At 43.9% G+C, this 9709-nt stretch overlaps 3 protein-coding genes across 3 annotated transcripts; 2 read left to right on the plus strand and 1 right to left on the minus strand.

The window, feature by feature from the left end:
- Nucleotides 1–1162: 1162 nt before the first annotated feature.
- Nucleotides 1163–3309, plus strand: CLUP02_04794 (uncharacterized protein; the record flags this gene model as incomplete). The annotated part of the gene is made up of 3 exons (XM_049283805.1): nt 1163–1779; nt 1842–2087; nt 2151–3309. The coding sequence occupies 3 exons, from the start codon at nt 1163–1165 to the stop codon at nt 3307–3309; spliced, it is 2022 nt and encodes a 673-aa protein (XP_049140948.1).
- A 474-nt stretch (nt 3310–3783) lies between these two features.
- Nucleotides 3784–5764, plus strand: CLUP02_04795 (cation diffusion facilitator 1; the record flags this gene model as incomplete). Its single annotated transcript, XM_049283806.1, has 4 exons — nt 3784–3948; nt 4252–5350; nt 5411–5625; nt 5738–5764. 4 exons carry the CDS (start codon nt 3784–3786, stop codon nt 5762–5764), a joined length of 1506 nt encoding a protein of 501 aa, XP_049140949.1.
- A 362-nt stretch (nt 5765–6126) lies between these two features.
- Nucleotides 6127–7121, minus strand: CLUP02_04796 (uncharacterized protein; the record flags this gene model as incomplete). Its single annotated transcript, XM_049283807.1, has 3 exons — nt 6127–6477; nt 6566–7032; nt 7082–7121. The coding sequence occupies 3 exons, from the start codon at nt 7119–7121 to the stop codon at nt 6127–6129; spliced, it is 858 nt and encodes a 285-aa protein (XP_049140950.1).
- Between the last annotated feature and the right edge of the window lie 2588 nt (nt 7122–9709).

The following is a 9709-nucleotide window of genomic DNA, read 5'->3' on the forward strand; positions in this document are numbered from 1 at the left end:
TTTGAGGGTCGCATTTATGCCGGGGGAAGATGCCGGCCGGGGAACCGAACACGAGGTGAATATTTATTTTGAAGTGGGTAATAAACACGAACATGAGATTGAGCCCATGAGCGCACCGAGCCGGACTCGAGTCTGTGACTGAAAATGGTGTAGAATGAGATCATCTAGCATGTTCGGATAGACGAGAAGGCATCGTCCGTTGAGCTTTTTGCTAGAGATGTGGAATAGCTTCTAATCCTCGCACTGCAGAAGAAGCTTAGCTAAAGTGAGTTTACTCAGCCACAATAGGTTAGTTTCCCCAGCCAAGGCCAGTAGTTTTCCACAGTCTAAGGGAGCTGGATGTGATGAGGCATCCAATCATTTCAGATAACGGACGAAACTTGTGTGAGAAGGCATTGAATGACACGTACTCTGCTTGATACATGCAAGTAATGGGAAGCTGATGTGGGCTGAGCTGAGCCTGCATATGCTCTGCTATGCCTCGGGAATACCACTAGCGCACATGCCATACATGACAATAGGAAGAGAGCCGTGGCAGGAGGCAATGCAGTATTCGTAAAATCAGATGCTTGGAAAGAGTCAAGTCAGATCTGGGAATCTGCACTGATGCAAGGTGCTGCAGATTGCCGAATAAGAAAGGAGGGTCGCCCAGACAAAGCCGACAGGGGCAGGGCAGAGACACTGGAGACACTGACACTTGACACGGCGACTCCCGCGGTCTGTTCACTGTTTCTATTCACAGAATTGACGTATGAAAGAGGACGTTGTTAAGATCTTTAAGTGGTGAATATTCCCCGCCCCTCCCCTACCTCTGCACGAATTCCGAAGAAAAACGAACCAGTGACATACTGTTAAGTCTCGTGACGTCACGTACCCGTGATCCACAATTCAACTGGAGCACCGGTGACCGAACACGATCGTGGGGACCTTCCAGAAACGCAACATCTTTTTGACCTCAGCTAGAAGCCGCGACCACTTGGCTCCTGCCTCCGTACGGAAATAATTCACATCGTCAACTTGGATTGTCGACCAAATATCTTCAACAATTCTTCCGTTGCTGCTTCAACTCACCACATTATCGACATCTTCAGGAGCACACAAGAGTCGGAGGAAGCTCCAGCGATAGACAGCCCTGGGCATATCGCCATTGTGAATTCCCGTCATGGCGACCCAACAGCCCTCAGGCCTCACTGCCGAGCAGATCAAGGCTCTGTTCAATATCCTCACCCATTTCGAGACCTACCACGAGATCGAAGACTTCAAGAAGCCAGAGACCATTTCCGACTATGGCTACCCTTTTGCGCAGAGCTCCAAGCCCAGCAAGGCCGTTACCTATGCTCCAGAGTCCTCGGCACCCCTCCTACAGTCTCTCTTCACCAGATTTATCCTGAAGCTACCGGGCGTCTCCTCCTTTGTTCCCGAGTTTTGGAACGTCCGAGTTCAGGGAATCCTTAAGAACTTTGCCGAGGCCGAGCTGTCCGAGAGCTACGAGAAGGGCGCGCTGGGTACTAGAAAGACCCTGGCGACCGCCTCATCCACTGTCATCGAGACAGTCGCGCGTGGCATGATTGGTGGCGGACCCTATAGCGACCCCTCGACGCGGCTTGAGCAGTACGATCTGAACAGAGCGGAAGACCTGGCGCAGGCCTGGGATGATGCTATGCATGACCTCGTTTACGGGGACCTCTGCGACAGCTTACTTGACCACCTTGCCGAGACGGACGACTTCGAATCACACTCTCCAATGACCCAGGCGGCGAACGAGTACATCATTTTCCAGTGAGTATTGCTCTGTGCGAAGGCGACTTGGAGAAGTTAGAGTGACTAACACGGACTTACAGCTTGGCTGGACTTGCCCACCAAGTGCTGGTTGTCTCACCTGAGGGCCAGTACCTCGTCAAGCTTATGGAGCAAGTTCACAAGATGGTGCCATACAACATGGTACGGCAGACACTCAAGGTCGGTAATGCTGCGACAATGATCGCTGGCATGATGAAAATCTTTCTGGCCAAACTCAGTGTCGGTTCGGTTTCGAACTGGTTTGGCATAACAAAGGATGCTGCAGATGGCATGAATCTTATGCAGAGGTTCGAATTCCTTGAGCTGAGGCCCTCCTACCTAGATAAACATTAAGACTAACAAAGCTGCAGGATCATCTCCGTCATCCTCGGCTGGGACTGCGCAGATTTCAAGAAGACGATCGACAGAATCGCCAAAGACAAGAACAGGCCAAGTAAAGGCGCTCTAGATGCCATCAAGGCTCACACTCAATCCCCTCCGACCGAACGCGAAGTGATCCGAGCCATGAGCGCGCAACAAGACAAGTCCATCATCGCCGTCATCCTCGAGACCGCAAACCCCATCCTACTTTCCGACCTCAGCGAGGACGAGCACACAATGTGCTTAGAATACTACGCAGCACTACTGGCTATGCGCGATCGGGAGGAAATCATCAGCATTCTTTGCAGGCAGAGCCCGGACTACCTCACCCAGGCAGTCCGCGAGGCAGTAGCCGGGATGGATCCCATTATCCGCGCCGTACACAACAAGGTCGACCTCTCAGACCATGTCAGGGACTACCACATGTTCCTCGACCAGCTGATCGCCTGCAGCAAACCAAGGAAGGGGAAGAACAAGGATGATACGGAGACTATGCCCACGGTGGAGGACTACGTCAAGCTGTGCAAGGACAATAAGCATCTCTTGTACAAGTGGCTGCACGCTGTGGGCGGCAAATGCCCAGAAGTCATGGATCAGTTCAGGGAGTGGGCAAAGAACTCCCTGGTTGCATTCCATAAGACTAAGAATGGCGGCGCGAGCATCGAGGAGCAGCTGGGTGACATGTTCAACCAGGTTCCCGATAACAGCAGAGCGGCCCTCCTTCCCATCATCGACGCTCACGCTGCATACCTACGGGACCTAGAAAAACTGTCCTTGACTCGCATGCAGACTATCATCGAGGGCAACTCGACGAGTATGGCTGGCCCGGGTGTCTATTTGGTACGGTGGCAGAACCTGATGGATGACACCCTCATTACGCCTGTGAGGCCCGTCGGTCCGGTGCGGTTGGGCAAAGACGTCAAGGGGCTGGCGCCGACACAAGGCAAGCGGGGTTCTGCTTCAAGTGATGCTGGCGAGATCATTGCGGCCGTCCGCGACATGAATCTGTCTTCCTTACCCGAAGCGCCAGATGTGCAGGCGGTTATCCAGGCGCTGGGGCCTAGGTTCAAGCAGATGCTCACCATAGCATCCAGAGCCAATGGTCCTCCGACGAACGGCACGGCCAACGGACATGCTTCGCCTATTTGAAGTTGGATGGACTGTCGACCAGTATTATGACATGTTTCCTAGGATTTCTTTTTCGGGCTTTGGGGGTGGATTAGCATGGTATCACATGGTGACTACTACAAACGACTTGCATGAGAACATGGATCGATGGCTTCTAGGGATTGGCCTGGCGTTTGGAAGGAATGAGGATTGGTTTGGCCTTGGACAAAGGCTGCATCGAAAGACAGGCGGGATACCTGCTGTAGAGCCGAGCATAGACATTGATCAGAGATGTCGTAAAGTAAACCGCGTATCGCAGTGCTCCGTGAGATTTGCCGGACTGGGAAGTACGTTCAACAGATCAAGAGCTTTGGCATATGCGGTCGAAGCTTATCCCAGTGCTTAATGAAGGTGTGAACAAGTGCCCGCATCTCGGCATTAGTCGAACTTCAATTTGTCCATAGGTCTGGGACTGCGTCATTATGCCGGTCTCTGGGATGGCCTCTCTTCCCACCTATGTTTCTCCTCGCACTTGCCGTGCACCCACACATAGTTGACAACGTACAGGCAGATCATCTTGGCAAGTACGTTGCGGCAATCAACGGCGAGCAAATGTCAGCAAACAAGCATCCCGTCATCCCCAAGGCGCAGCGGCAAAAGTTTGCCGCCAGGCCATACCAAGTCAGGTAGCTCGTCGAGATCATCTTGCGTAGCTAACCGATTTCGCCCCAAGCTCATCCCTGTCTAGCGCCGAAGGGACAGAGCACGAGGGGATGTTTAGACGAATGATGCGCCGTCAGCTCGCTTCAAATATCCCTCACTCATTTCGCTTTCGTCAAAAGTTGCCCTAGTGTAGGTTACCTCCCTGGTCGGGCCCGACTGGACTTTCCCTCCCTTTGAAGCTTACCCGCCTCAACTTTCCCTGCCTTATTATCCCACATCCTCGTCTTAATTCTTTTTGATATTCCAGGACAACTCTCATAGTTCAGAACACTCAACGCAGCATCGGACGCTCGCGGAGATAGTTCATACCTCCAGTTCATCAAGATACTTCATCTCATAATGTCTACAACCACTACCACAACCCACCGTGCCCCAAGCACAGGCATCGACCTCGCCAACCTCTCCCCCAGCAACGACCCAGAATCCCGCTCCTTCTCCTCCTCCGAGATCAACGACCCCTACAACCTTGGCACACACATCAAGTCCGACGCCGACATAGTCCAACTAAAATCTGCATACAACACAGACAAGCCTCGAAACAATAGCAACACCACGCGAAGACGCTTCATCCACCATAGCTTCACCCGCGGCGGCGCCAAAGACGCAAAGCTGCAAGATTTTTATCGCGCCCAAAACGACAAGATCCGCTCCTATCTCAAGAGCGTAGACGACCACGAGCGCGAGGCAAAGGAGACGCAGGGTGATAATAACCTCAAGTATCAGATCGCTGTGAAGGGTAGCTTGGCGGCCAATGTCGTTCTCTCGGCGCTGCAGCTTTATGCTGCGATAACATCTGGCTCGCTGTCACTCTTCACCACCATGGCTGACTCTGTCTTTGATCCGCTGTCGGGAGTCCTGTTGCTGCTTTCTCATCGCGCGGTGAAGAAGGTTGATACGCAAAAGTACCCCTCTGGCAAATCTCGCATCTCTACGGCGGGAAATATCGTCTTCTCGTTCATCATGTTCTCCGTCTCGCTGGTGTTGATTGTCATGTCGGCGCGGGACTTGGCTGCTGGATCTGAGGAGGAGACGAACGAGTTCCACTTCACTTCCGTCATCGCCGTCGCAATTGCATTTGGCACGAAGTTTTGTCTGTGGCTGTACTGCTGGTCCATCAAGGATATTTACTCCCAGGTCGAGATTCTGTGGCGCGACCACCGTAACGATCTCTTCATCAACGGATTCGGTATCTTTACCTTTTCGGCTGGAAGCAAGATCAAGTGGTGGATCGATCCTATGGGCGCCATTCTGTTGTCTTTTTTGATTGCGGGATTGTGGTTGAGGACTGCGTATGAGGAGTTTCAGTTGTTGATTGGGGTGTCTGCTGAGCCCGAGTTCTTGCAGCTCATTACTTACATCGGTAAGTTGATCTCAACTTCTAGTCAATGAGATTTGAGAATGAGAACTGACAGAATGTTAGCTATGACTCATTCGCCCGAGGTCAAGCAGATTGACACCGTTCGCGCGTATCACAGCGGCCCGCGATACATCGTTGAGATTGACGTCGTCATGGACCGTCATGAAAGGCTCGAAATCGCACATGATGTGGCCGAGGCTCTCCAAATCAAGATTGAGAAGTTGCCCGGAGTAGAGAGAGCATTTGTTCACGTTGACTATGAGACGGATCATAAACCTGTAAGTCTTTTTGGCCCTTCTTCGTTGTTGTTGACTCAATCAACGCAGGCTTCAGGCGATATCACTGTCCTAGGCTGTCACGGTTCTTAATTGCTGACGATGAAAACAACAGGAACACGACTTGAAGAAGGATCTGTGACAGCTTGCTACATAGTACTTCTATTGCCTTTAGAAGCCCCGCTACTGTGCACGTACAAGTTGGGATTCCCATGTTTGATGAATCTGGACTTGTACACAGTACTAAACAATACCAATTCAACTGAGATATCCCAACGAATAGGAATTCTGAATAAGCCATTCATATGAATGCTCTAAACTTTTCGAATAAAGATGATATACTGCCTAATTACATCTACGTTTATTCTAGTACTTGAAATACGTACAATGAGGGAAAGACCATGGATTTCGGTCTCGCTAGCAGAATCAGCGTAGAACTGGATTGTTGTAACCCGAGCTCAATCAACTATGTTTACCAACTTTATTCTATACTTTAGCTACTCATTACTCAGTTGTACCAGATCGTACGCTGGTATCATCGACACATATCCAGCTGTCCGAGCTGGCAGAAGATTGATGAGCAAAGGCCACCCGCCGTCCAGTGATGCCGTTGGAAGCCTCTCCTCGTTTCGGAGATCCTTGTCGGAATGATGGTAAAGGTGGCCTCCAGTAAGGATCATCTGACCGGCTTTCGCCGGCTCTGGAAGCGAACTTTTCCAGTTCCATTACCAGCCTTTCGCAGCTGATTCTGTTGTCTCTCTCGCACACGAGGACCTTATGCCCTAGTAGGTCTAGAAAGTCTGTGAGGAAGTTTGGTTCCTCGGTCTTTAATTCTTGATAGAGTTCATCAAGCCACTATGTTGATCCCGGTCAGCGGGCCTTGAGAAAGTAGTTACCTTGACACTGTCGATTCTAGATGAGCAATAGAGAAATCAGAACTTACATTGTCCACGGCAAGTTTCAGAGAAGTTCGAACCGCTCCAGGAACTCCGCCATCATTATAAGTTGCCACAAAGAACTTGTCTTCTGCCCATCGGAACCGCTCCTTAGAGTCGTCCCAATCTCTTTCCATAGCACGGGCTTGTCCAAATTCCCCTACAGCCAAGTGCCCACGAACAACCCAAGTCAAGAACTCAGAGAAGACGCAGCCCAGGCCCCACACATCAGCCTTCCTGGAGTACACTTCCCCAAGCTGCACAAGCTCGGGCGCTTCATAGGTAGGTGCAGGCTGTCGAGCATCGGAACCATGATTGAACGACCGCGTTCGCGATGTGAGCCTATGAAACTCTGTGAGGCCAAAGTCGGCAATCTTCAACGTGCCGATACCCAGTGGTTTGTCCAGGTGATTAAACAACAGAATGTTCTCGGGCTTGATATCGCCGTGGATTCCGTAGATGTCTCTGTCAGTGTCTTCATTTTCGTGTATTCGGTTTGCTCGTTTGAGTGCTTTCACACGAACCTCGTGGATGCTTTGTAGAGCCGCTACTAGCGCATGGCATTGCTCGGCCACCCAACGCAGGAGTATATTAGTATTAGTATCCCTATTATAGGGTATTTAGTTCGAACCGTAGTTAATAAAGAGATTAATTAAACTATATAAATATCTACGTAATAAGTATAAAAAGGAGGTTCTAACCGTAGGTTAAACTAGTTACGATAATCCTAAATAGGGCCTTCTAATTAGCCCTTACGTAGTTAGCTATATATTATAATTAAATTAAACTTCTAATTTAATACTAACTTTCTCTTTTTTTTATTAATTTACTTATTATAGTTAGAGGTATAATTTAACTTTAAGTCCGTTTATTAAGTCGTTTCTTTTTATTTCTTTTTTTTATTCTTTTTATATAACCTATCTTTTTATTTATATATTAACTTTTCTATTACTTACGAATTATTCTAACCCCTTATTAAGGGTTATTTTTATAAAAGCGTCGGCGAGGTTATTGTTATTATTAATCTAATAAAACTTAAGTATTTTATACTTTTTATATAATTACTTAAGGGCTATAAAATTAATTATAAGCCTCTTTTTTTTTATTATCCCTAATTTAATAAAGTATTCGTATAATAAATAAGAATCCGTATAAATAACCATTAAGATTAGTAAAAAGCTAAGTCGATTAGTAATCTTCCTTAGCGTTATTAAAATTATATAAAAAAGGTTAACGCTATTAACTATGCTATAGATTTTTAATACTAATATACTTCTCGTTACCCGCTTATTTTTAATTAATAAATAATAAATTATATTACTATATATAATAAATTCGCTCTTACTTATACTCTTATTAACTAAGATAATAATATACCCTAATTACGAAGTAAGGTCGTTATTATTTATAAATAATCTATTAATAAAGACGTAGAATTTATTAATTATAAGGTTAATTAGGTAATAAACGAGGCCTCGATTAAGATTTAGTTATTATTACTTAAGCTACTTATTAAGTACCTTAACGTCTCGTTTAGTTAGATTTATAATTTATATTACCTTAATATAATTAAACGTTACTTTAAGTTAATAAATACTTATAATATTATAAGAGATTAGGCTATAAGCACTTAACTAGCGAGGCTATAATATAAGTATAAGTATATTATAAAACTAAAGCTTATAGAGTCCTTTATAAGGGCTCTGCTTTTTAAAAAGTTCTTTTATAATACGATCCGTATACTAGTTACTAAGTTATTAGCGTTTTATTACCGGCTATATCCCGAATTTATTATAATTACTCCCCCCTTACGTAACTTTAATCCCTAAAGTTATTACGTAATATCTTTTTTTAATATTAATAATAAAGCTATTAACGTCGTTATTCGTAATAAATTCCGTAAGGCGTTAATAATATCCTTTTTTATTTAAGAATAAGGCATTACTCCTATCTCCTTATTTAATAAATATTTTATTATTATTATTTAGTAATAGCGCGCCGACTAGTTACTAAGTTAGTAATATATATTTATAATAAAGTATTCTAACTATTATAATATATAAAAGCCCGCTTAACCTCGCGGTTATTATTATTACCAAGCTATTAAGTATAATAAAAGATTTTCCCCCCGTTATTAGTTACGTATTTACTTTTTCTTCCCTCTTTTTATTTAGTAACCGTTCTGCGAATTCTTTTTTATATAACTATACTTCTTTTTTTACAATATTCTAATTCCGTATTATTTTTTAATTACGACTCTCTCGCTATACTATTGCTAAGTATTTACCAAAATATCTATTATTTTACGTATTTAAAATATACTTAATATAGAGTATAATTTTAAAAAGAGCTTCTATAGTCTCCGCAGTAGTACTCTTTATATACGCTACTTAGCTAGCCTATATTATAATATTAACGAGCTCGTTTATATTACTAATACTTATATTATTAAGTATATTATTTATTAAATTAATAAGAAGAAGTGTTCTATTATAAGTCGTTAAGTCTTTACTAATTCGTTACTAAAATATTAGCTAATAATATCTTTTAAGTTCTTAAAGAGCTATATAGCGCCGCTTAGTTTATTTAGAATACTCTTATAAAGTTCCGTAATACTAAGGAGTAAGGTAACCTTAACTTTTATAAACGTAGCTACGTTCTCTATATTTTTAGTTATATTATTAGTATATAAAAAAAAGTCGCTATTTATATTACTAACCCGTTAGTAAGTAATAAGGTAAAGAAAGTTTACTTTAAATAAGCTACTTTTTAAGAGCTTATTATTAACTACGAATATCTAAACTTATTAATCTCGATTATAATAAGTCGTTAATAATTATTTAATAAATTTTCTTTTTATTAATTTAGATTTCTCTTCTTAAGTTAGTATCCTTAATATTAATAATAAAACTAAAATTATATCCTATTTTAATTGCCTCTAGCTAGCTTATTTTTATAATAATAGCTGTATAACCGCTCTATAAAATAACCTTAACGCTCTAACTTAGTATTATAAAAAGACTTTTAAAAGCGTTATTATTACGTATATTTAGGAGTTTCTTATTTTCCCTACTTTTCGTAAATACGTTACTAAGTTCTTAATAAATAAAGTACTTATTTATACCGTTACTATATATAGCACTACCCCTATT

Source organism: Colletotrichum lupini, chromosome 3 (genome assembly GCF_023278565.1).
Source record: "Colletotrichum lupini chromosome 3, complete sequence".
Taxonomy (NCBI): domain Eukaryota; kingdom Fungi; phylum Ascomycota; class Sordariomycetes; order Glomerellales; family Glomerellaceae; genus Colletotrichum; species Colletotrichum lupini.